This window comes from Stomoxys calcitrans, chromosome 2 (assembly GCF_963082655.1).
Source record: "Stomoxys calcitrans chromosome 2, idStoCalc2.1, whole genome shotgun sequence".
NCBI classification, from domain to species: domain Eukaryota; kingdom Metazoa; phylum Arthropoda; class Insecta; order Diptera; family Muscidae; genus Stomoxys; species Stomoxys calcitrans.
Genome location: NC_081553.1, coordinates 226,525,686 through 226,552,832, shown reverse-complemented (window position 1 = coordinate 226,552,832; position 27,147 = coordinate 226,525,686). Strand labels below are relative to the sequence as shown.

General features: G+C 36.6%; 3 protein-coding genes across 7 annotated transcripts; 1 reads left to right on the top strand and 2 right to left on the bottom strand.

Annotated features, from left to right (window-relative positions):
* The first annotated feature begins 1,198 nt into the window (after positions 1-1,198).
* LOC106083273 (RNA helicase aquarius) lies at positions 1,199-25,164 on the top strand. 3 transcript variants are annotated; one of them, XM_013246188.2, is made up of 8 exons: positions 1,199-1,373; positions 1,430-1,892; positions 1,961-2,307; positions 21,053-21,878; positions 22,174-22,574; positions 22,635-22,897; positions 22,951-24,541; positions 24,599-25,164. In XM_013246188.2, the coding sequence occupies exons 1-8, from the start codon at positions 1,257-1,259 to the stop codon at positions 25,076-25,078; spliced, it is 4,488 nt and encodes a 1,495-aa protein (XP_013101642.2). In that variant the 5' UTR covers positions 1,199-1,256; the 3' UTR covers positions 25,079-25,164. The 3 variants fall into 3 exon arrangements, with proteins under 3 accessions (XP_013101642.2, XP_013101657.2, XP_013101650.2); XM_013246203.2 differs by lacking the exons at positions 1,199-1,373; positions 1,430-1,892; positions 1,961-2,307 and adding an exon at positions 11,336-11,459; XM_013246196.2 differs by lacking the exons at positions 1,199-1,373; positions 1,430-1,892; positions 1,961-2,307 and adding an exon at positions 12,747-12,830.
* On the bottom strand, positions 6,287-13,036 carry LOC106083327 (probable G-protein coupled receptor Mth-like 5). 3 transcript variants are annotated; one of them, XM_013246266.2, is made up of 7 exons: positions 12,852-13,036; positions 11,080-11,368; positions 10,783-10,907; positions 10,554-10,712; positions 7,592-7,776; positions 7,023-7,523; positions 6,287-6,954 (listed from the first exon to the last, which is right to left on the bottom strand). In XM_013246266.2, the coding sequence occupies exons 1-7, from the start codon at positions 12,939-12,941 to the stop codon at positions 6,696-6,698; spliced, it is 1,608 nt and encodes a 535-aa protein (XP_013101720.1). In that variant the 5' UTR covers positions 12,942-13,036; the 3' UTR covers positions 6,287-6,695. The 3 variants fall into 3 exon arrangements, with proteins under 3 accessions (XP_013101720.1, XP_013101728.1, XP_013101736.1); XM_013246274.2 differs by lacking the exon at positions 12,852-13,036 and adding an exon at positions 12,619-12,718; XM_013246282.2 differs by lacking the exon at positions 12,852-13,036 and adding an exon at positions 11,522-11,855.
* LOC106083356 (putative inner dynein arm light chain, axonemal) lies at positions 25,088-27,147 on the bottom strand. Its single transcript, XM_013246302.2, has 3 exons — positions 25,947-27,147; positions 25,629-25,884; positions 25,088-25,563 (listed from the first exon to the last, which is right to left on the bottom strand). Exons 1-3 carry the CDS (start codon positions 26,058-26,060, stop codon positions 25,184-25,186), a joined length of 750 nt encoding a protein of 249 aa, XP_013101756.1. The 5' UTR covers positions 26,061-27,147; the 3' UTR covers positions 25,088-25,183.

The following is a 27,147-nucleotide window of genomic DNA, read 5'->3' as shown; positions in this document are numbered from 1 at the left end:
ACTAAAACCGTGTGCGAAACTTTTTCTACATGAAAAAAAGACATTTGTAATAACACTATGCAAACAACAGAATTTACCAAAATAATGCTAGTGGTAAGAATATAGATTAATTATATAAAGATAAAGAATTTGAACTTTGCATATAGACAGCCAGCCGGGTTTGACGGCATTAAAATGTCAGATTTTCGTTTGCATTCTCTTTGTTGTTATCTTTTTTCTCTCATATTCGCTGCTCACACGTATACACACACGCACTCAAATTTGTTTATAGTTTTTTTTTCTCTTAAAATCTATTATCTCAAAAAAGTAATCGGCGAAAAATATCGCCAAAATCGAATATAGTACCAGCCCATGGTGAAACAATTGAAGGTGGTCTCATTTGTACAATAACCACGAATCATATGCCATGTTGTCATCAAGCTGATCGACGTTTTGCCAACACACACAGAAATTTGTGTGCGTGTGTGTACGCACGAGCAGAGAAAATGCGAGAAAGAAGACAACAAAAATGAGAATGCAAACAAAAATCTATCCTCGTAATACCGTCAAACCTAGCCGGCTGTTAACAGCTGTTTGCGTGAGACCACCTTTTTAAATCCGACTTGGTATCTGCCTTAAATCAAATATAGTACCACCCTTAATGTTGCCATATCTTCTAAGTTATCTTAAAATTGTAACCAAATTTGTTAGCATTAAAATAATGTCCCGGTTAGTTAGGATTCACTAACCGAAGGTTAGGTGACTTGCAAAAACATAAAGTGGATTGGCCCCTCTAATATAATCAAGGATGTCAAATTTGCCTAAGTCATCTGCCGAAAACAGAAAATTAACACTAAGGATGTATAAATGTACCGATTAAAAATGACACAAATACCGATATATGTCATGCGATTACTTTTTTGAAACATTATGAAATTAACAATTGTAAAATAACAATTTTATTTCAATTGGCGAAACTGTATTTACCTGGGGTTAAAATTAGAGGGTACGCAAAAAATTAGATTTTTTTTGCGAGCTACGCCGTAAAATGCGAACCATAAAAATAAAAACCAAAGAATTCAAAAAAGGGTATGCCTTCTGGTCGCTTTTCGCAACCTTATTTAGTGAATCCTAAGAGAGGCAGCTGTTAATCACCGGGACAGCTTGCCCTTTCTTCTTCAAATATACCTTTATGACAGCTGTCATTTTCTGTTTACTTTAATGTTTTTATTTTTTTGTGTGGTTAGCTGAGTTCGTGAAGTTGGATTTATTAGAAAATGAAATTAAAAAACGCAACCAGAGTAAAAGGCAAAAGAGATGTGGGAACCGATGGAGCGAAGCAAAAAGTGTCGCAAATGACAGTTTCACAACTCTCGAACGATGTAATATGGGATGTAAGTTTCGTGACCACAATTAGCTTAGAGTTGCTAAACGTTTAGTTTATACCTAGGTTGCTTCAAAATACTGGTCACCAGAAAGTCAGGAGCATATGCCCTATAACCCAGATATAATAAGTGATATATATCGCGCTGAGATTGTCGAACATCCGAATTCGACACGACGCATTGTGATGCTCGAATTCAGTCAATATTTGGAAAGATACTTGTGGCCAAATTATAAACGTGAAGGAGCATCACACAGCCATGTTATGTCTATTGTTTACATGGTCAATGAGAAATTTCGTGAAAGAGTTGAGGTGTGGGGCACCTTTGAACAGCAACCCACTGAATTCCCAGGCTTCTTTCGACAAATTTTGGAAAAATGTTTGGATAATTCGGGAAAAACACAGGTGCGAGAGAAAACCGCTTTGTTGGTTTTTCTTAACCACTGCTTCAATAGCATGGAAATAGAACTATGTAGAAATCAGGTTAAGCGTTTGGTTTCGCTTTCAATGTGGATTTGTTTACAACCTAGTAAGTCCATATGGGTATATCCATATATTGTAATTTATATGACTTTGTATTTCTGCATCTCTTCATAGAACGTTTAGAGCAAGAACTACGCGAAACACCGGAATGGAAACGCTATTGGAAAAAGCTGCAGAAAAAAGAGAAAAACGAAAAGAAGCCAGAAGTTGAATGGGAGCGACATTTTCTACAGAATTTAATAAGACAATTTCTAGTTGTTCTTGAAAATTTACCTGCAGATGGTCCCATCGAGCCCAGTATTATACAATATTGCGAACGATTTTTGGAGCTAATGATAGATTTGGAGGCATTGCTGCCAACAAGAAGATTTTTCAATACAGTGCTCGATGACACACATCTTTTGGTGCGATCACAAATTTGTAATTTAGTTCAGCGTCCGGAAGGAAAATTGTTTGGCCAGGTAAGTGAAATTGCAGTTAACAATTTATGAGGTCTTAAAAGGCAGTAGTAAACTTTTTACAAAAGTGGCCTTTGCAAGCAAATTGCTAATTTTGCCCGAAAACATTCCACTAAGGAACATTGGCTAACTTCTCACATATCAATGAGTGCAGTCCGATTCAAGTTTAAGCTCACAAATGTTGCCAGCATTAGGAGGGAAAAACCACTGCTGAAAAATGTTTTTTCTAATGATCTCGTCATGATTCGAACCCCGGTTTTTAGCTTCATAGGCGGACATGGTAACCTCTGTGCTACGGCGGCCTCCCTTTGCAAGCAAAATTATAATTTTGGGCCAAATTAAGTAAAATTTTCAATCGAGTTGAAGGACTTCTTATCAGGAATGGGTATTATTTATTCCCAAATCCTAACCAGCCGTTTTTTCTTATGCCAAAATCAGCAAATAATCCATACTGTGAGTTCGTTGGAGTCATACGTTCATAACTCCAATATGATCTATATTTTAAACAACGATTTTTTTCCTTTATTATTTCCTTCATTACTTCGTCCGCTTTCGAAAATACCTATTCTTATGTTGTTGTAGCCACATATTTGTATTTGGAGGTAGAGATTCGTTTTAAAATCCATAAGCAAACAAATTCGTTCCGATCAATAGGATCGAACGTCGCAGAAAAGTTTAAGGCCCTTGACTACTTAAAGTCAATAACTTGCCAAGTCACACCGAGTATCATTGGCACTGAGTATTTAAGCAAGAGCTGGTGGCGCCCGGCTTCTCACTGGGACACTCCACACGATATCGTTGACTGCCTGCGACTACAGTTGGACCTATTCGGTATATGGAGCATTCCACTATCCGCAACCTGCCAAGCTTGTTGTTGTTGTAGCCACATATGTATGTGGATGTAGCGATCCTCGTCAAGCTTTATAGGTGAGACAGCTCGTTCCGGTCCATAGAACAGTTCGCAGCGGAAATGTTATGGCCATTGACTATTTGAAGGCGCCAATAACTCGCCTTGCCTTGTTCCAACCCGTATGGTTCTCACAGTCATCCCGTGCTAGGCTTCTTGTAAGGACTATGAACACCACATAAATTGGAGCTAAATGCGTTCTTTTAACCGAAGTGCAAAAACAAATTTGAGCATTAAACCACGTTTCCATCCCACATTTTTTCAAAATCGAAAATTGTCCAAATTCTTTTTACTGTGAAATTGGTAAAGACACCTCAATTTTTTTAGAAAATTGTGTTAGCTATTGTGCGTAGGAACTAACACATCGTCGGTGTTATTTGATTAAAAACTCAAAGCTGAATTTTACACCGATTGCCTATGCAGTGCAAATATCTTTTGGAAGTTGTATTAATGGCTTCGAACGGTATACAACGGCAACGGCTCTTGGTGTTGCTCCGTGTGCCCAGGGTCGCCTTAACGACTAAAAATACCCAAGAATAGCTGCCTTAGAAAAATTGTAGCTCGAGTTAGGAAAGAGGTATCGTAAGGAAATTTGGATTGGCGTAAAGTAGACGACTTAAACCAGTTACAACAATTTTTCCCTTTATGTTTGGCTGAAAATTGGCTTATCAAAAGTCAGCAATTTTTTTATGTCCCAAAAATCAAACGAAAAAATTTTCCAAATCTTTCAAGTGAGATTTCTGGAATCCGTTTTAATGTCTTGTTGCATTTGATGGTTTCTATAAAAAATTTATGGTAATAATCCTAATTTTTTTTACAACAGGTACTATTTTATGTCGAAATCATTAAATCTAACTCTCTTCGCTAAATGGTCATAAAAAATTAAGAAAATTATTTTGTTGTTTTAGGGGCTTAGGAAATAAAAAGATTTTTTTTCAAAAATTTTTAAAATTCAAATTATTTGAACAAATTGCTACGTCACTACAAATCCTCTTAATTATGAATATACTAGCATATGCCCTGTGGCTTCCATTTGTAACTGTATCGAATTTTTATTAGCTTTAGCCTTATCCGAAAGAAAGGACATTTGAAAGTTTTAGTGCCTAAATGTACGCAAATTTGATATCTTTAGCCTAATCCGTAAAAAAAGTACAATTTTGTACGTGTTAGTAACTAAATGTACAAATTTCCAAAAAATCTTCTAGTCATCCCTTGCAAACTGCCAAGATGTAGCTACCAAAATGAACGAATATCTGAAAAATCTTCTGGTCGTTCGGTACATAATGCCTAGATCTAACTGTATTCCAAATTTCAATGCTATAACTCAATCTATAAAGAAAGTACTAAATAGTACCAATTACAGCACTTAGGTACTTTTTATTCTACTCCTTGCACGATTTCAACAATTCATCTTTGGTACAAGTTATCGTATATTTGTCAAGACATCGGTAATTTTAATTTTACCCTTTTCCCTTTCACTGTAAAAGTAAATAAGCTATTTCGTACTTTTTGGTACTAAAACGTAAAAGTGTGAATGGTACCAAATATGGTACGGGACTTCTCCCGTTTTCATTACTATTTTTCATATTTTTTCTATCTACCCCCTTTATTTTGCAACAACAATCATTTAAGTCAAATTTCGAAGTTCTACCCGTTCGCCCTATGCAAAGTTTACCATTTTTGGTACTTTTGGTTTCTAAATGCCCAAAAACTTTTTTTGCATAGCAAATTAGGTTACCAAAATTCAAAGCTCTAGCTCACTTAACAAAGAAGGTACTAAAAATTACCAATTGTGGCACTAAATGTAAAAATTTTTCAGACTTCCGGTACTGTTTAGGAAATTTTTGTCACCTAATCCTTATTTTTTTGAAACGCTCTTTAATTTGAGCCCAAAATCATAATTCTACCCCCATCCGTTCGCGATGGGTAAAAAGCCACCACTTCGTACTTTTTAGTACCTAAACGTACGAATATCACAAAACCCCTTCATATCGCGCACCTACGACCCAAGACCCACATTCGTGCCAAATTTCATGAGTTAAGCTTTAGCTGTTTGGGCTGGGCGTTGATCAGTCAATTACGCGTCTCTTTTACATATAGAGACAAAATTTCATCAAAATCGGACAATAGAATCGATGTTAAAATTCTGTCTTTAAACATGTTTATTGAAATTTGTCTATAGATAAAATTTTATGAAAATATTGTCTTGGACAGATAAGCACAATAAAAAGACTTTAAAAATGTTTATGCAAAATTTAATTTTTGGTTTTAAAAAATAATCTTGAGGTAATGTTGTCTAGAGAGTTTTTCGCTGAAAGTTAGTCCTTAAAAAATCAAATGTAGTCTTTAGAAAAAATGTAATCAAATTTTTTTTTTTAAATTTTGTCTTTAGAAAAAATTATAGAAATTCTGGCTACGTCCCTGATGGGAGCTATATCTAAATCTGAACCGATATGGCCCATTTGCAATCCCTTATGACCTAAATCAATATAAAGTATCTGTGGAAATTTTCAAGCGGTTAGCTTTATGCGTTCGACCGCTACGTGATTTCGACGGACGGACTGATAAATCGACTCAGAACGTCGAGACGATCAAGATAATATATACTTTATGGGGTCTTAGACTAATATTTCGAGGTGTTACAAATGGAATGACTAGATTAGTATGCTCCCATCTAGTTGTGTTGGGTATAATTATGATATTTTCAATGTTTCAATTAATTTTTTTATCCAATGAAAAAATTAATTGCAAATTTCTGAAATTTCAATCATTTCTTTAATTGAATAAATTGAAAAATTAATTAATTAATTAAATTTTTAATTGAATTTGCAATTTTTTAAATTTTTTCAATCATCGAAAACTCGAACGATAACTTCGAAAACTGTGATTGATATCACCGTTTTTGTGACAAAAGCAGTTTCAATAAAAAAAACTAATTGGATCAATAAATTTCGTGATTGAAACCGATTTTTTTCTCGGTGTAGAGAACATCATTATAATTTTCTCCTTCACAACCACTAATCAATGTAATTTTTTAAAAATGATTTTTAACTTTAAGTCATAAATTAAGTACACTTTATTCATTTTGTTTTGTTTTTTGTAAATATTTAATTAATATACATTTAATGTATACATATAATGGATTATTATAAAAAAAATTCCTAACACTTAGGTGAGTCATGATTAGATTTAGATACAAAACCTATACATATTAATAGTTATTGAGTTGTTTGTAATACAAACGATGTGTCCGATTGTAGACTACGTGCCGAGTTTTCAGCAGAATTCATCACATAACATCTCTACATATATTTAATGGAATTTCGCAATAGTTGTACTTGATCATCATTTTTAAATGCTAAATTTTCTATAAACACTAAAGTTTGTCATGTCTCATACGATAACATTACTATATATAAAAATCAGTTCGCTGCCAAAAATTGTTTGTGAGGGAAGAGGAAGGGACTGGTTAGCACTGGTTTACTTAATAATCATTACAGTTCATATAATGCATCTCATCGCCCCAATCATTGGTTGAAGGTGGTTCATTGTAACAACACGATTTCTTTAGAAGAAATGTTACATGCTTTTGCCTTAGAACACAGATGTACAGCAGCAAGGGTGACTGCAGTGCATTGACCACAATTTGGGCATAGAATAGCCCTTCAAAGTTTAGCCAAGAGAGACATAGGAATAACCAGCCAGCGGTCAAAACTAAAAGCATTAATGCAAACATTATAAAGCTGCAAGAGGAAAAACAAAAAAAAATAAATAACACATCTTAAGTGAAATAACATAATCATCTACTTACTTAGCTTTTAACTTATGTTGTATGCGTCCATAAACATTTCGTCGATTTATTAGCTTCAATGTTGTCACATAGAAGAATATATCCACCAGTATGGTACAGGCTATGGGTGCAAAAAATATGGCTATACCCAACCAGCCCATTGTCTCCTGATCGGCTACCACATTTTGTTTTTTATATGTCTCAGCATCCAAAAAGAAATGTGCAAAGACAGCCATTGCTGCCATAAATGCCGTTGTGCCCCATGCATAGGCCGAGTAATAGCAATATTTGCGGGCATCAGTTACCCTTAAGAATACATTGCGTGAGCGAAATGTCTTCCAAATATAGTAACCGAAACTATTTAACCAAAAGAAGGCAGCCAATATGCTAAAGTACAATATTATGTCGGCCACAATGAAACTAACGTGTGAAGTGAATTCGGTGAATATGCGAACAAGATCGGCCACTTGACCCACCATTAGACAAACGGCAATAGTCGTTACTATATTGCCCACCAGATCCCTAAAGAAAATAAAAAAGAAAAACAGTTTTCAATCAATTCGTCAAACATAATTTTAACTTTAACTTACCTTAAGGTGGGTAAAATGAAATACACTATGGCTATTATGAGCAGCATTATCAAGGATATCACATGAAATATAGGATTCAATATTTTACGCATCAAAAAACTTGTATCGGTCCATTTTAATTCTTTCTTGGCCAAACAAATGTTAGCAAATAAGACCTGTCGGTGATTGCCAGATGTTGAAATAGCCTGCAACAAGATATAAAGAAGAGAAAAGAGATTAAACCAATTTTTAATAAAAAAATTTTGCATTAGAATAGAAAAAATGAATTTTGGCATAAATAAACTTTTAACGAAAACCCAGATTTTTGCCTTCCAAATATTAGGATCTGAATGGGGCCAGTATCTACTCAGAATGATGCATTTTTTTCCCAGGAGGTGCATTAATGATGCGATGCATTCGAATGCAATTGCAAATACAAATTTTCGATTAGGAAAAAGTGGGGAAACTTTTCGCATGTGAATGATTGCTGTTCGATGTTCAATGTGGTAGCTTTATTTGAGAACAAGGCTCTGCAAACCCATTCCATTGCCTTACAGATATACAGACCACGGCCGGTAATTATGTATCGAAACAATTGTTTGGGGTGCCACACTTGGGGAAAAGTTCTTAGGGGGCCATCCACAGCCCAAAAATCCACCCAAGCCGACATGAAGGCCGATTGGGACAAAATGGTGTTCAATTGGAGGGTCATTTGAAGTAGAGTATAATTTAGATATTTGTATTCGGGACCAAGTATACAGGGCCGGCCCACACCTATTAAACCCTCGAAACCATATAGGCCGATCGGAAACCATTTTTGGTGGCAACGAAGCACTCTGCACATTTTTGATTTTTTTTTTTTTTTAATAAAAAAAGTTTTACCTAATTTTTGTAAAAAAACTGAAATTCAGATATAGATCAGCAACAAAAAGTGGGTAGTAAGGAAAAGGTCACGAAAAGTGGCAAGGTCTCTTCATAGGCTACTGAACGGTTAAAGTGTTTTCTGGCTTACTTAATAAATGCCCTAAATTGGAAGATCGGTCTATATGGGAGCTATATCTATATAGTCTGATCTGACTCATATTTGGGTTGGATGTTGGGAGGCTTGAAACAACTTACTTTTTAAGATTTCTATGAAATCAGTTAATAAATAAAGCTTTTATGAGCTTCAGACCCTTTATCTGGCATATCGGTCTATATGACAGCTATATCTAAATATAGTCCGATCTTAACCATATTTCGGTCGTATGTTGGGAGACATACAAGTACTCACTGTTTCAAATTTCAGCGAAATCGGTTGAAAATAAAGTTTTTTATGGGCCTCAGACCCTTTATCGGGAGATCGGTCTATATGGCAGCTATATCTAAATATAGTCCGATCTGAACCATATTTGGGTCAGATGTCGGGAGGCTTAAAACTACTCAAAAAAATCGTTGTAAAGAATTTTACGACGATCCGGAATATATATATACTTTGTAGGGTCGGAAATTGATATTTCGATGTGTTGCAAACAGAATGACTAAATGAATATACCCCCTACCCTGCGGTGGTGGGTATACAAAATATAACGATTTTCTATAAAATAATTGATGATATCAATAGTACAAGGGGTGCTATATAAATTTCTGATCTAATAATGAAAATGCAAATTTTGATCACCAAAAATGTTTTGCATACGCCCAAACCAATTTGTGAAGCACTTTTTCCACCTCGAAACATGGTTTTTGAACGCTTCAACAGCATTTTCTGGCGACGAACATCATTGACCACGCATATGCATTGAAATGTTCGGGAATAGAAAGAAGTACGGCGGATGACTCATAAATTCGACGTTTTGACCGGCGTTGGTTTGAGGCGATGTGTGAGAGCTCGCATTGTCATGGCGAACAGTGATTCATCTTCTCTTGTTAGGTTAGTATAGGTAAGAGTGGCAATCCTTTACTGACTCACTTAAACAATTTTAAGTCCAATGTGATACCATAGTAGCGACAGACCAAGGCTTCTGACGGGCATTGAACGACCCCTGCACCGGCAATCCAAGCACGCTACCAACTCGGCTCTTGTTAATTGTTCGAATTTCTCCGAAGACTTCAGGCAATAATATCGTAGTGTACCTCTTAGGATGAACAATCCTGCGTTGCTCAAGCGAAACAGTCGCCACATGAACAGTTTTGCATAAATAGGCGACCATTTGCTTCGAAATGCTTCTTCCACAAACAACTCTCGTTGTATTTGGCTAGTCTTTGAAGATCCAAACTGTCGACTGTTGTTTTATTTCATTTTGAAGCAACCCGATTGTATTTTTTCAACATTTCTTCGCTGTATTCGTCACGAGCCTTTTTTAAGCGATTGCCAATTTGTGTGGCATCCAACAAGAACAAACCTTTTTTCATGTAATATCGAATGTATGCTGGTGGAAGGAATGCCCGAGAATGGCTCTATTTCACGGTGTGTCACATGACGATAAATTAACGAATTCACGTCCGGCATCAATGTTCTCTAGTACAACGGCCGTTTTTGGACGGCTTTCACGGAATGAGTGAGCGTCGGCCACGACTTAATTCATTAAACCAGCTTTTCACAGTGCCATATGCACTTTCGTGATAACCCACGACGAAAGTTGTAAAAAATGGCAGCACGAAAATGTTCACGAGCTAATTCCATTTGTTTTGTCAAATTAATTTTTTTAAGTCACTGTAACCACACAAATGATGGTTGCACGTCAAAACGATTATGCTAGAAAATGTCAAACTTCCCAAAGGAAATCACAAATTACAGCACCTGGTTGCAAATAGTTGCTGTTGCCTGGGCCAGAAACTTATATAGCAGCCCTCACATATTGTTCGGCTTCAGACCACATTGTGACTTGCTTCTATTTAAACATAGGAAAACAAAGGGGATTTTTTTTTAAGTAAACCAAAATGTGCTGTAAGTTTTTTTAAATATTCAACAACGACAATTTTCATATCATATTTAACTTACCCTATCAATGCAGTATTGATCACGTCCATAATCGTAAAATAACGGTTTATTTTCATCATCTCCAAACGACTCGGAATAATCGGAATTTTCATCGTCTTCATTGGTGTTGGTGTAATGTCGCAATTTTCCATCTTCCAAGAGAACCAGCTTATCAGGGCTCTGCCAGAGAAAAACACAACAAAATGAATAATAAAAGAAAGAACAAAACAAAGAAAAATAATGAACTTACACCTTGGTAATGGTAAATGGGCCAAGTTTGCATGGAACCACAAGCTGGTAAACCAATGACGAATTTATATTTTACCGGCATATTATGTTGGCCGCCATAGCTGGTAAACATTGGTTGGTAATATTCTGCAATAAAACATAGCAAGAGGGGTAAAATGCATCGTACGTTAGGTGTGTAAGAAAATGAAACCATGGTAGCTTTCTTTCTCTTGGCCAATGTTTGAGTCAGCTTGTGTTTGGGTTTTTTCTTTTTTGGTTAAAGCATGTTGTTTCAGCCATATGTATATACAATACCTACCACTCTTATTGACTTGACTGCAAATTGAATCGATACGTATTTCGAATTTTTCGCAGCATTTGTTTATCATTACAAAGCCTTCGTCACCGTCATTTCCATAGCCAGTGCCAAATCCTACGCCATTGATTCCTGCATCATTGTGGCCAGTGTCGCCGGTTTGTTGTTGCAAATTGGCATGTGCCTTGACAGTCATCAAGGCCAAGGAATATGCTAAGATTAGCCAACGATTCACGGATCTGTAGTCCATGCTGCCGACTGTCTGTCTTTGTGTTAACTGTTTAAATAACATCTGCAAGATAAAAAACAAGCCAGACTTTTGAAATTAAAGACGTCATCGTCAGATAAGCCAAAGTGTCTGTTTGTGTATGTGTGGCATAACTGTGAGTAGTGTGGTTGATATTGGTGGGATTTCTCAGAGATGATAAAGGTGATATTTTGGTACCTTTTGATATTAAATTACTGCCTTATAAACCCGAGGCAGAGCAGAGGGCCATAGTAGCTAATTTCTTTCTTTTTTTAATCTTATGTTGTTGTTGTTGTTGTAGCGGCGTGTTGTACACTGAGGCGGCAGCCCTTGCCGATAAATTACTCCATCGGGTCGATCCGGTACGTACAACCGGCTGCCATGGGATTGCTGTTGTTTTTTTTTAATCTCATATATATTTATTATAAGTTAATTACATATAAATAAGTCCCAGGGAAAAAATGTTTTTAATAAGGATACCCACAGGTATTCGATAGGGTAAAGCTCCCCTCCCTAAAGGAGTCTTCTGTTATCAAATAATCCTGCTTGTGCAGTTTATAAGGAAATTCCTAAAAACATATTTTTTGAACACTCAAACAAAGAGAAATTATCTGTTCCTCTTCCCTTTTTCCTTCGTTTTCTCGTCTTTTTTCAAAATCTGTGAAAAGTGGTAACACAAATATCACCAGTTTCTGGAGATAAATGGTACTTATGAAAATAAAACTCCTCAAGAGTATTGAAATAAGATTATGGCCATTAAGGGCGGAACTATATTTGCTTTTGGCGAAATTTTTAGATAATAGCTTTTGAAGCAAAGAAAAAAACTTTCTGATTTTCATTCAGTAGGACATTTCCTTATTACTTATGAAAATTTTCTTAAATATTATGTTACCATAGAGACTTTTGTAGTGTATCAAAATGTAACCGTTAAAAAACATGTGTTTTCACCTGCGAAAAATGAATATAGTACCAGCCTTTACACGGTAAGACCTCAATTCTGGACAAATATTGCATTTAAGTTGAAAACAGTTCCATATGTTTGTCGAAATGTTTAAGTGCCTACAGCCTCTTAATTAACCCCTACGACTTTTTCCTAACCCATATTTGTATTCTACCCATTTCTAACGATCAATTTTGACAACACCAAAAATTATCAGCTCTTTCGTACTTTTGTATCCACATTAAGTACCAACTTATTATTTGTGCCAACACTGGGCGGTATTCATAATTCAAGATCAACTTTTAAAACTCTCTCTCTGTCTCACACACACACACACACATAAATGATTGCTTACGAATTTGAGTTAAACGAGCACACAGATACACACATTCAAAAAAAATACATAGTTTCTCGGATTTTGTTGTTGCTTTTGTGGGATTCGCTCTTCCAGTAAGAAGTCAGTAATTTTTTTGGTTTGTTTAGAGTGCGTTAAACTGCATTAACGGCTGATGATTGTCATCAACTAGGCACATTTGTGGTATGTTCCTAAAAGTCTTTTTGTTCTTAGTAAGTTTTATTTATATTTACTTTTTGTTTATATTCAAGTGGCATGAGAGGAGTAAAATCACAACAATAATGGTCTGTACTGTTGCAGCCACTTTTGTTTATCCATATCATTCTTCACATCAACAAATTCCATTAAACAACAACCAACACGAAATGAGCGCGCGCTCTTATTATCAATCCCATCCAGCACGAAAGTCAAATATCCACTAACATGGGGACTGGCAGGCACAAAACTCTAACTTCTTGCCTTCAGAGTTTTCAGCAAACTTACAGCGAGTGCCATTAATACTCAGTATTTTATAAAAAAAAAACATTTTGATTGAAAAAATGTCCATGCCTGGATAGAAAAACACGATAAAAGCTTGGTGGGCCTAGATAGAAAAAGACACGATAAAAGTTTGGTGGGCAATAATTTTTATCTATGTATGTTTGTATTTCAGAGATCAAAATGAAATTATTTAATATTCATTGTTATAAAGAAAATTTCACTAAAAACAAAATTAATAGAAAAATTTTTTTTTTTAATCCAAGCATTAACATTCGGTTTTTTATAATACCGTGAGTAATATTTAACAGTGTATATATATAAGTGTTAATTTATGACTTCGTTGAATATCGCTCATTTTTATCACCCCTGTTATATGATTTGGCATATTTTTAATACATATTTTGGAAGTAGATATTTAACTTATTATTATATAAAATAAATATCATTTTTTTGTTAAAGAATATTCTTAAGGTTACACACAAACACATCGATCCGAATGGCCCACAAATTTTCAAGGGGATTCATATCAGGCGATTAGGAATGCGTATCAATGACTTTGGGACACATGTAAAGCTAACATTTTTATACCCACCAACGTGGGTATATTCATTTAGTCATTCTGTTTGCAACACATCGAAATTTCAATTTCCAACCTTACAAAGTATATATATTTCGGATTGTCGTAAAATTCTAAAACGATTCAACGATGCCCGTGTGTCTGTCCGTCCGTCTGTTGTAATCACTCTGCAGCCTTCATAAATTGAGATATTGAGCTGAAATTTGGCACAGATACGTCTTTTTGATCCGCGCTGGTTAAGTTCTTGAACGGGCCAAATCGGACCATATTTGGATATAGCTTCTATGTAGACCGATTTGACGATAAAGGATCTAATGCCCATAAATGCTTTATTTTGTATCCGATTTCGCTGAAATTTTAAACAGTGAGTAGTTTAAGGCCTCCCGACATCTGACCCAAATATGGCCTAGATCGGACTAAGCCCTATTTATTGTCCGATTACACTGAAATTTGAAACAGTGGGTAATTTTAGGTCTCCCGACATCCGCCCCAAATATGGTTTGGATCGGACTATATTTAGACCGATCCAAACCAAACCATATTTGATAAATAGTATGAAGCCCATAAAAGCTTTATTTTTTTCCGATTTCGCTGAAACTTGAAACAGTAAGTAGTTTTAGGCCATCCAAATATGGAAAAGATCGGACTGTATTTGGATAAAGCTGTCATATAGATTAAGGGCCTAAAGCTCATTAAAGCTTTATTTATTACCCGATTTTGTTGAAATTTTAAATACAAAATTCAACAGAGACTTTTATTTATTAGACCACTTAATGTCCGTGCCGCATTTGGGAGCATAAGTTATCTAATTTTCACCGGATTGTGACGAAAGGGGGTTTTCATATATACCCGAGGTGGTGGGAATCCAAAGTTCGGCCCGGCCGAACTTAATGCCCTTTTACTTGTTATAACATGGTTATGATTATGATTAGTTTCATTGTGAGGATATAGTTTAAAATTGGATTAAAAATAATTTTTTAGCAAATTGTTTCATATTACAATTTAAAAATTTCAACTTGTAAAAAAATTACAAAAACCGACTAATAATGGCATTCACTGTATGTTACTCTTCTTTTCTCTGAGAGCTGATGTTTCTCTATTTCTTGCACAATTGTACAACGCCAACAAACTCATCCCCAATTTGCACATTTCACTCTCACCTACCTTCCTCTACCTTTTTTCCCAGAAATTCAATTAATACAACTCAGCTCTTCTCTCATATTTCCCTATCTAAAGAACTAAGTGAGAGTCAAGACAAGAGAACCAAGTTCTATTGACAGTTGTTAAGCAAAGCTTGAGTGTAAGAAGTACAAACAAACGCACACGTTATAGGGTTGCATACTACTTCTTCTCCGCCTCCGGCTTTGTGGTGTGTCATCGTAATCGCAATTCCGTAATTAAATAGTACGGAAATAAATAATTTATAGTAATAGACTTGTTAGTGGCATGAGTGGTATGTATGCACGCATGTGGATTGTATATAGAGTGCAGTTATGTTTATTATGACAATAAATATTAACCTCACTCAGTTCGCCGGTCACAAAAAAACTAAGATGAGCACGAAAGATGAAATACATGTAGAATGGGCAGTTTGCTCATTTAAGCAAATATAAAAATGGGATTTCGGCACGAAAGGTGAATATGAGTTCAAGTCATGAAAAATTAATGAAATCGAAATTTCGCCCAAAAAGGGAGCGAAATTTTCAGTTTAATTCAAAAAAAATATATATTGGGTTGCCCAAAAAGTAATTGCGGATTTTTAAAAAGAAAGTAAATGCATTTTTAATAAAACTTAGAATAAACTTTAATCAAATATACTTTTTTACACTTTTTTCTAAAGCAAGCTAAAAGTAAAAGCTGATAACTGACAGAAGAAAGAATGCAATTACAGCGTCACAAGCTGTGAAAAAATTTGTCAACGCCGACTATATGAAAAATCCGCAATTACTTTTTGGGCGACCCAATATATATATTTAATAAATTTTATTAAAAAAACTAGAGGTTCAAGAAGTCAAGATCCCAGATCGGTTTATATGGCAGCTATATCAGGTTATGTACATATAACCTGCACTGTTATTGTTGTTATTGGAAATCATATCAAAACACCTCATGCAAAATTTCAGCCAAATCGGATGAGAATTGTGCGCTCCAGCGGCTCAAGAAATAAAGATCCAAGATCGGTTAATATGGCAGCTATACCAGGTTATGAACCGATTTGAATCATACCTAACACAGTTGTTGGCAGTGATATCAAAACACCACGTGCAAAATTACAACTAAATCGGATAAGAATTGCGCCCACTAGAGGCTCAAGAAGTCAAGACCCAAGATCGGTTTATATGACAGCTATATCAAAACATGGACCGATTTAGCCCATTTACAATCCTAACCGACCTACACTTATAAATTTCAAGCGCATTGCTTTACTCCTTCGAAAGTTAGCGTGCTTTCGACAGACAGACGGACGGACGGACATGGCTAGATCGACTTAAAATGACATGACGATCAAGAATATATATACTTTATGGGGTCCTAAACGCATGTTTCGAGGTGTTCCAAACAGAATGACGAAATTAGTATACTCTCCCATCCTATGGTGGAGCGTATAAAAAACCAATTAGAATTGGTTTTCGTAGAAAATTCATCGATAAAGTTTTAAAAAGTCCTTAAAAGGATGCTGGACATGTATTAAATAAGCTAAATAGGTATACCTTTTGCTGAAATTTCAAAAAGTTTTAAAATTTTGTCAAAATTAAAAAAATTTAAAGTAGGTATGGACTTTTTTTTATTGATTTAAATTTAAAGAAAATTTTTCCGAAATTTGGAATATTGTATTTTATTTTAACCACAATTTATTTTAATATTATACCCACCACCATAGGATGGGGGTATACTAATCTAGTCATTCCGTTTGTAACACCTTGAAATATTGATGAAGGACCCCATAAAGCATATAAATTCTTGATCGTCTCGAAATTCTGAGTCGAATAAGCCATGTCCGTCCGTCTGTCGAAATCAAGATAGCGGTCGACATAGGTTCAAATTGGCCACATAGGTTCAAATTTGGATATAGCCCCCACATAAACCGATCCGTCGATTTGACTTCTTGAGCCCCTGTAAGCCTAAATTTTCGCCCGATTTGGCTGAAATTTTGTACATAATGTTCTGCTATGACTTCAAATAACTGTGTCAAATGCGGTCCAAATCGGTGAAGAACCTGAAATAGCTCCCATATAAACCGATCTCCCAGTTTGAATTCTTGGCCCCTGGAAGCAATTCTTGTGAAATTTGGCATGTGGTGTTCTGTCATGACTTCCAACAACTGTTGTAAGTACGGTCAAAATCGGCCAAGAACATGATGTAGCTCCCATATAAACCGATCTCCCGATCAAACTTCTTGAACCCTTACAAACCGCGACATTTATACGATTTGGCTGTTATGACTCTCAACAACTGCGCCAAGTACGGTCTAATTCGGTTTATAACCAGATATATTGGGTTGCCCAAAAAGTAATTGCGGCTTTTTTAAAAGAAAGTAAATGCATTTTTAATAAAACTTAGAATGAACTTTAATCAAATATACTTTTTTTACAATTTTTTTCTAAAGCAAGCTAAAAGTAACAGCTGATAACTGACAGAAGAAAGAATGCAATTACAGAGTCACAAGCTGTGAAAAAATTTGTCAACGCCGACTATATGAAAAATCCGCAATTACTTTTTGGGCAACCCAATAGCTCCCACATTTTAGCAGAATCCATGGTGGTGGATTCCCAAGATTCGGTCTGGCCAAACTTTGCACGTGTTAATTGTTTTATTTATTATTATTATTATATTATTTATTTTATTTTAATTAAATTTTTATTTAATCTTATTTTTTAAACATTTTTTTCGAAATTGATTTTCATTTTGGCTTAAATTTATCGTCCGACCCCAGTAATAGATTTATACAGCTGTCCCCTTTTGACATGGTCCAAATTTGAAAATAGTTTTTATTCGTATTTAACTCTCAAATACCGTTCATTAAAATCCTATATAGTTCCGTTTGGTATCCATGTCCATAATTTTGGGGTGGGTCGACCCCCTGGGAATTGACCCGAAATTTTTATAAAAGTTTCGTATTCTACTCTCAAGTATCTTTTGTTTGGATCTTATCACAAAATGAAGTACCCGATTTTCAGCGGGGTTGGCCCCCTCTATAAGCTGTGAACATTTCATGAAAATCGGTTCAGCCATTTATGTTATTTATTTATGTTTATGCTGTTTTGTGGTGAGGTGGTCCGCTAGATATATGGGCAGAATGAAGATATCAGATTCGTAGTCCATATACCTGTAATTCAACCCCTTATTGACATGATTGATGTATACAGCCGTTTGGTGGAGGGTGTCTATATGAGGGTTGTGGGCCACACTCCCTCTGCCACTTGAGCGCATATTTGAATGACGCACTCTACTCAAAAATATATATCATTTGATCTCCCATTGTTTTAATTGGTCAAATAATCTATTCGAGGCGATTTGTGGAGGTAATCGCCACCTAGATTCGTAGACATAAAGTTTAATGTCATATTCGTAATCAACTCCCAAATACCTTTCATTTGAGTCTTAAAATTCCCATTCCCACTTAGACATCGTTTTTTATGTCATATTCTTTATCTTCTCCCGAAAAATTTCATTTTAGTCCCATATTGGTATGTATGTCCAATATGTTTGTTTGGGGAACCTTTGGGATTGGAGTGGCCCCTGGGTTCCTTGGACCCAACTTTTAATACCATATTTGTATTCTACTCTCCAATTTCTTCATTTGATACCCATATTGTCCCAATCGATTCAACCTTGATTTTGGGTTGTGTTTTTGGAATAAAGGGGGAGGATCCGCCTCATCTAATATCAACAAATTATATACCCTACTCCTCCTTCCTGACCATATTCGTAATCTACTCCCCAATACCTTTAATTCGAGTCCCATATTGTCATTATCGTCCAATTTGCCTATTTGAAAGAGTTTTGGGGTCAGGGCAGTACTTGGACCCAAATTTTGATATCAAATTTGTATTCTACTCACGATTCTCATGATGTCCTATTTAGAAGTGTTTTCGGGGGTGAGGTGGTCTCGTAGACACTTGGTCCTGATCTCTTTTGTAAAATTTATTTATTTAAACCCCGCCATAGGTTTAAGTAGAGTTTATAGGATGAGGCGTCCCCCAAGCACTTGGCCCCAAAATTGGTTATCAAATTAGTTTTCTAATCTCAAATACCTATCATTTCAGCCACATATTGGCATGGTCGGCAAATTTTTACCCATATTGCGATGGTGAGTATATAATTGCTGTTTGTGTTCTATTAAGGGAAAGGGGTAGACCCCCAGAAAATGGGTATCAATTTCGTGTTCTACTCCCCAATACTTTTCATATGAGTCCCAAATTGACATGGTCGGTAAATATGCCCGATTTATGGGTGTTTTGGGGAGTGGGGTGGTCCCCGAAACACTAAGTCCTGAAAATATATCAGCAACGTGCTCTGTTCTCATATATCCATATATCATTTATTGGAATTGACCTCAAAATTGCATATCAAATTCGTTTTCTAATCTCAAATACCATTCATTCAAATCCCTTATTGCAAAAGCCAAATATGTCCGGTTTGGGGTATGGGCCCTAAAAATTATGAATATCGAACTCCACTGTCTTGAAGACCCAAATTGTCTTGGTGAGCAAATACGTCCTATTTGGGGGTTGTTATGGTGATGGGACAGTTGATCTCAAATGTTGATATCAGATTCATGGTCTACTCCCAAATACCTTTCATTTTAGGCTCATTTTTCCATAGTCAGCAAACATGACCGGTTTGGGGAGTGTTTTGGGGATGGGGCGGTCACTCAGTGACTTTGCTTTGAAAATACATAACAGATTCGTGTTCTACTCTAAAAAAAAACTTATTGGGTGGTATTATGGGAGTGGGGTGGCCCCATAGACACTTTTCCCAAATATTGATATCAGATTTGTGCTTTACTTCGAAAGACCTTGCATTTGAGCCCCATATTGTTATGGTCGTAAATTTGTGCTCTTTGGGGCATGTTCACGGTAATGGTCGGCCTCCAAACACTTGGTCCCACATCTGGATATCAGATTCGTATTCCACACTACCTTTTATTTAAGTCCCATATTGCCATGGTCAGAAAAGAAGTCCTGTTTGGGGGTGTTTTGGGAAGGGGTAGAACCCCAAAAACTTAGTTCGACAATTGGATATCAGATACGTTTTCTAGTCTTAAATACCTTTCATTTGAGTCCCATATTGTCATGATTGGTCTATATATATATTTTGTAAGTTTTGGGGGTGGGGCGGCCCCCCTAGATACCCCATCCGAAATTTGGATACCAAATTTTTGCTTAAATCGCTGCACCCATCTCCGAGATATGGCGTTTCTGAAAATTAGGTTAAGAGGGAGGCTCCGCCCCCTACAGATATTAGAAAATTTAGTACCCTACCTTCAGCACGGAATCATTATGCACCATCTGTGAAAATTTGAAGAAAATCGGTTCAGCCGTTTTTGAGTCTATAAGGAACACACAAACAAACAAACCTAGAAACAAGCACAAATTGATTTTATATATAAGATATATATAAATATATTGTTTAATGGATTTAAAAAAAAAAACAAGCATTTATTATTGTAAAATAGTTAAATACGAGAACAAATGTTCGATTTTTTTATAACAAAGATAAGCTGTTCTTTTTTTAAGCTTTTGTACACTGAGTTCATATTTTAGAGAAGTCAACGAATGTTCATATTTTCGTGAGTGTACTTACTGTATTTTTAAGATTTGATATAAAAAAAGTATTTAAATTATCTTTTTTTACGAAAGTCTATAGGTACCTACTTGATAAACTATTTACCAATATATTATTTATAGATACTTAACGTTTTCTCCCTTCTCACTACTCCCCAATATCCGTATCCATATATCGTATTGTAGTGTGGAATTCGTTCCAATTTGTGTTGTCATGGAGTTATTGTTATGTATTATGTTGACCTCGTAATGAATGCCTATAAAGGAAAGCCCATAAATAGCCATAAATACAGGATTCACGAATACATATGCTCTAAATGGGTAATGTTACGTGTTCGCATTCCTTTTTGTTTTAGTTGATATTGGTGTCCACTTTCGAATGAATGGCGCACAAAAAAAGAGATAGTTCAGCTGTGAGTTAGTTACCAATACATGTATAAATGCTAAGTTATAAGTATTTTTTATGACAAGGGAAAGATGAGAGTGTGTTCCTCTCATTACTCAATACCTTTTTACTCACACAAACAAGTTTAGATAATCTAACTGAATGCAATTTTATTCTCTTTCTCTCTTCGTCATATACTCATAGCTCTTGGACATGCTAAAATTCTACTCTCGTTTTGAAATTAACGATGTAACGGGCGACTCTTTAACAGACCATGATATGACTCAAATTCATTACAAGAAAATAACTTCGCTGCAGAGAGCAGCTTTTGCAAAATTTCCCGATTTAAAATTGTTTGCCCTTTCGAATGTGGCCAATGTTGATTCTCGTGATTCTCTGGAACGTCATTTTGGCAGTCTGGATGCAAAAGCCCTAAAGCAAATAGCGAGTTTTCTGAATCTGGTGCCTGATGCTCTGGAGTCACCTTTTGAATGGCATCGTTTGGATGAGGAATTCCTGAAGGAGTTATTAATCACACGTCATGAGCGGCGATGTTCTCAGCTTGATGCTCTTAACGAAATGCCTTTGTATCCCACCGAGGATATTATATGGGATGAGAATGTTGTACCCACCGAATATTATTCGGGCGATGGCTGTTTGGCTTTGCCAAAACTGAATCTTCAATTTTTAACACTACATGACTATTTATTGCGCAACTTTAATCTCTTTCGCTTGGAGTCGACCTATGAAATTCGCCAGGACATTGAGGATGCTGTGAGTCGCATGTTGCCATGGCAATCGGAGGATGGTGGTGTTGTATTTGGTGGTTGGGCTCGCATGGCCCTGCCCATAGCTTCGTTTGCGGTGGTTGAGGTGGCCAAGCCTCACATAGGTGAAAAGAAACCTTCGAGGGTGCGAGCAGATATATCGGTCACATTGTCGGTGCGCAAAGAAATCAAAGAGGAGTGGGAGAATTTGCGAAAGCATGATGTTTGTTTTCTGATCACTGTGAAACCAACATCTGCATATGGTAAGTAATGCAGATTTCTAAGGAAAAAAGATCAATTTTTTTCTGATAAGTACAGTGTAGCTTGCACGACACGTTACAAATTCAAATGAAATTTTTTGAGTTTTCATTTTCTAGTGTAGTAAATGTGAAAGTGACTGGATTCTGAAATTTAGATTGCTTCCACACATTTTTGTCATTTGAATCATTAAAAAATATTTTCACATACATGTCAGCTACCTTGTATTGAAATTTACTGGCTAAATTTTCGGTATTTGATTCTAAACTGAAATTTGAAATCTTTGTCTTGTTTTGCAAGGTACAAAATACAATCCCCGTGAGCCTTTCATTCCACAAGTTGGATTAGTTTATGTGCGAGGCTGCGAAGTTGAGGGAATGTTGGATGCCAATGGCCGAGTCATTGAAGATGGGCCAGATCCACGTCCCCAATTGCCTGGAGAAAATAGGACTTATCGAGTGTGGTTGGATTGCAATCAGTATCGTCTGGATATGGATTCATTGCAAGATGGCGGAGACGATGTCTATGAAAGCTTCAACATTCTCATGAGGCGCAAACCCAAAGAGAATAATTTCAAAGCAGTTCTAGAGACCATACGTCATTTGATGAACACAGAGTGCGTGGTACCCACATGGCTGCATGATATTCTACTGGGCTATGGTGATCCAAGTGCAGCACATTATTCAAAAATGCCCAATCAGGTTTGTGCAAAATATGGTTTTTATTGAAAATTTTTGTCAACAGTTTACCATTTCTCTCAGGAACGATCCTTAGACTTTAATGACACTTTTCTATCATATGACCATGTGGTAAACAGTTTCCCCCACTACGAATTGAAGTGTGATATTCCAGAAGATAAACGTCTGCCACCATTCCGTTTGGTTTTCGAGGATGTTCCACCCAGCAAAGAAGCGAACAATGCTGAAGAAGATGACGAAGAGATGTTTGAGCCGGTTAAATGCATCCGAGTCCAGACCTATAAGATACAAAATCGTGGTCCTTATTTGGAAAATAAACCCAAACAGCAAGTCAAGCTTATATTTTTCATATATTGAAGTCTAATTAGCATCATTACAGGAATTCCATACGTTTTACGCCCACACAAATTGAGGCTATACGCGCCGGCATGCAACCTGGTCTAACCGTTGTTGTGGGACCTCCCGGCACCGGTAAAACTGATGTGGCTGTTCAAATCATTTCAAATATATATCACAATCATCCAAATCAACGCACCCTAATCGTTACCCATTCCAATCAGGCTCTAAATCAACTTTTCGAAAAGATCATGGCTTTGGACATCGATGAGAGACATTTGTTGCGCTTGGGTCATGGCGAAGAAGCCTTAGAGACAGAGAAGGATTTTAGCCGTTATGGACGTGTCAACTATGTTTTGGCTAAACGTTTGGATCTTTTGAACCAAGTTCAGCAATTGCAGGAATCCTTGGGAGTAACTGGAGATAATGCTTATACATGCGAGACCTCGGGATATTTTTATCTTTACAATGTTATGGCACGTTGGGAGAAGTTTCAAGGAGAGGCTCTAAACGTGTCAAAGACTCTGGCTGACAGCCCCCAAGCTTATCGCAAATTTTTCGAAGATAAATTCCCTTTTAATAAATTTTTTGCCGATGCTCCCCAACCCTTATTTAAGGGCGAGACATTTGATGACTACATGGACATTGCCAAATCATGTTTCCGATATATTTCTCACATTTTCACAGAGCTTGAAGAGTTTAGAGCCTTTGAACTATTGCGAACTGGACTGGACCGCTCTAAGTATTTGTTAGTCAAAGAGGCCAAAGTTATTGCCATGACTTGTACTCATGCGGCATTGAAGCGCAAGGAGCTGGTGAATTTGGGTTTTCGTTATGACAACGTCCTAATGGAAGAAGCCGCTCAGATACTGGAAATAGAAACATTCATTCCGCTTTTGCTACAAAATCCTATGGATGGATTTAATCGTTTAAAACGTTGGATTATGATCGGGGATCACCATCAGTTGCCACCGGTTATAAAAAATATGGCATTCCAAAAATATTCGAATATGGAACAAAGTCTGTTTACACGACTTGTAAGGCTTGGGGTGCCAACAGTCGACTTGGATGGCCAGGGTCGTGCTCGCTCCGATATTAGTGCGCTTTACAAGTGGCGTTACAAGAAACTCGATGACCTTTCACACATTGTGGAAAATGAAGAATACCAAAAATCGAATGCTGGCTTTTTACACGACTACCAATTGGTCAATGTGGAAGATTTCAATGGTGTTGGTGAATCGGAACCCAATCCCTATTTTTATCAAAATCTAGCTGAAGCCGAATACATTGTGGCAGTGTACATGTATATGCGTCTAATAGGCTATCCATCGGAGAAGATTTCTATTTTGACTACATACAATGGGCAGAAGCATTTGATACGAGATGTCATCAATGTTAGATGCGGCAATAATCCGTTGATTGGTTGGCCACACAAAATCACCACCGTTGACAAATATCAGGGTCAGCAGAACGACTATATTCTAATTTCTTTGGTGCGTACAAGAGCAGTGGGTCATATACGAGATGTTAGACGTTTGGTTGTGGCCATGAGTCGTGCCCGATTGGGACTTTATATCTTTGGCAGGGTGGGCTTATTCAAGAATTGTTTGGAATTGCAGCAGACTTTCAAATTGGTAATTCATTCCTTAACCATATCAGAGAAGTGATTTTAAGAATTTTTTTCTTTGCAGTTAACCAGGCGGCCCCAAAAATTGCAACTTGTAGAAAATGAATCTTATCCCACGAGTCGCAAAGAGAGCAACGCTCTTGGGGAAAATATTAAGACAATGGAGAATATGACACAAATGGCTCAATATGTGTACGAGATGTATGTCAAAAAGTTGGAAACGTTGAAGGACCAGCTGCCCAAAGAATCTGCAGATATTGAAATGTATGCCAACATACCAACCGAAGCAGACGCGATCAATGAAGACAAGCAACAAGACCAAGAGGAAGAAGAAGAGGAAAATGAAATGGCATCAATGGAAGTATATGAACCACCTGCCAAAAAGTCTGCCAAGGAAACAGCAAATAAGGACAAAAACAAACAAGAAGCGGCAGCAGCAAAAGCGTTTAAACCCACACCCATTGTTAACGAAATCGATGTGGATGAGGAAGAAGAGGAACATGCCCAGGACTCCCAGACCAACGATGAGATTAATAATGAATAAAACAATAGACTTTTTTGAAACATTGAAAAAATGTGCAGAAATTTTTCTTTTTCAAAAAAATATAAAACGAACCAGAAAATTTTTAATTTTTTTTGTAGTCACATTTTATTTCTTTGGTGCTGTGATTCCCTCCAATTGAGCCTTGAGTTGAGTGTTTGTCTTTTTGAGGAAGGCCACCTCTTCTTGATATTTCTTTTCTTCGGAGGCCCTCAACTCGGCATTTCTCCTTTCGGCTTGCTCATTTTTCAATTTCATATCGGAAATGATATCCTCCAACGTTTCCTTATCGCTTTCAAGTGTTTTAACACGATCTCTGAGCATTTCCTTTTCCTCGTGGGCCTGCAGAGCCTTTCGCATGCCAAATGCCACCGAACTGCAATACAATGTTTCATAAGCTTCCATTGACATGGCAATTTCATCACGAATTCGTAGAAGTAGCAAACCTCGTTCTGAGCAATTGATGGTCACTTGGCGTATAATTTCATCTATTTCCAATTATGAGCTATTAACAAAGTGAATGGGTTTAAAAGAAAAAATAGAAGAAACCTACCAAAGCATTGGGAATAAAGTTCCCGGCGAATGGGACATATGCCTGTTTCTCTAGCCTGTGTCTGTTGCAAGCGAGTGTCTAGCATCTCTTGCAAGTTAATGACATCTTGTCTTGTGGCTGGTGTGGAGGATACTGTCTGCTGCCACAATTGACCTTCATCTTCCCAACAGCGCGGTGGTAAAATAGAATTTAAAATTTCCTCTGTTTCCTTTTTAGTGTCCAAAAGAGCTCCAGCCGTTTGAGGCCTTTTGATTTCCTTTTAGATGTAAGATAAAAACGTCACCCAATGGTCATAGGAGCTATACTTTTAAATCTTACCAAATCCGCTGGTCCGGCCTTTTTTTCGACATGTTTTACCACCAGAACAGGGTTATTGTAGCGTACCAGCGTTTGGAATTGTCCAACAGAAGTTTGATCTCCCTCGCCATCCATATTTCGGAGTAAATATAAGAATTGAGTGTAAATTTATAAAAAAATAAACTTTTTCAAAATAAACAAAATTTTCTATTTTTTTAAGTTTCATAGCAACGACCCACAGTGGCTAAAAAATTAAGTTACGAGCAAAACTATTAATCAAAAGACTACGGCATATTGTTGGTATCTAGCTCTAGAACAGGTTGAGCAATGGGGTTTGATGGACACCTACAGAAAAATAGGACCAACCAACTTTTCAACAAAAGCCATATATTTCATGTTTTGAATATCCATTTGTTGTTGTAACAGAGTATTGGTCGCGTACTTTTCCAGTAAAAATGTCCCAGTAAACATTTGTAGGAGAGTAAGAATAGCTGTGTTATCTTTTATTTTTTTGAATAAAAACAGCTGGTATTCAAAAGCCACCTGTTTCGATGCTGCAAATTGCTGCTGGGAAAACAGACTCCAGTAGAAATTTGCAAGCTCTCGAATACCAAATTCTCAAAATGTTGCCTGCTCTCACGCACCCTCCAGCTCTTTTCTGCTGACAAATAACGTACACGAACGACTTCCAGTAACAAATTGTCTAAATTTGCATAAATTTTTGAGTACACAAAACATTTTATGCATAGTATCTTTGTCGCCATCTTTAGACGGGATCACCCAGCTGTTTTCGAAGGAGGCGAAATATCTAGACCTAGTCCTTGATTCGAAACAGCTCTAAAAAGGAATAAGGTGTTGCGCTAGGCGGATTTAACAAGGTGGTCTCACGCGAACAGCTGTCCATTCTCTTTGTTTTCATCTTCTTTCTCGCATATTCTCTGCTCACACACAAATATCTTTGTGTGTGTTGGCAAACCGTTGATCAGCTTGATGGCAAAATGGCGGATTGCACCATATGATTTGTGGTTGTTGTACAAATGAGGCCACCTTTAATTATTTCCCCATGGGTGTTGCGGAAGCCCTGAACCAATGACTGAATCCAATGAGTCGAAAATAAAGTGAAAATGAAAGAAAACTAGAAACTAAATTCAGCTAAGTGACATACGTCAAATTGAAGGAAATGACCTCCTCTTTGACTTGGCATTCACACATTTTTGTACGA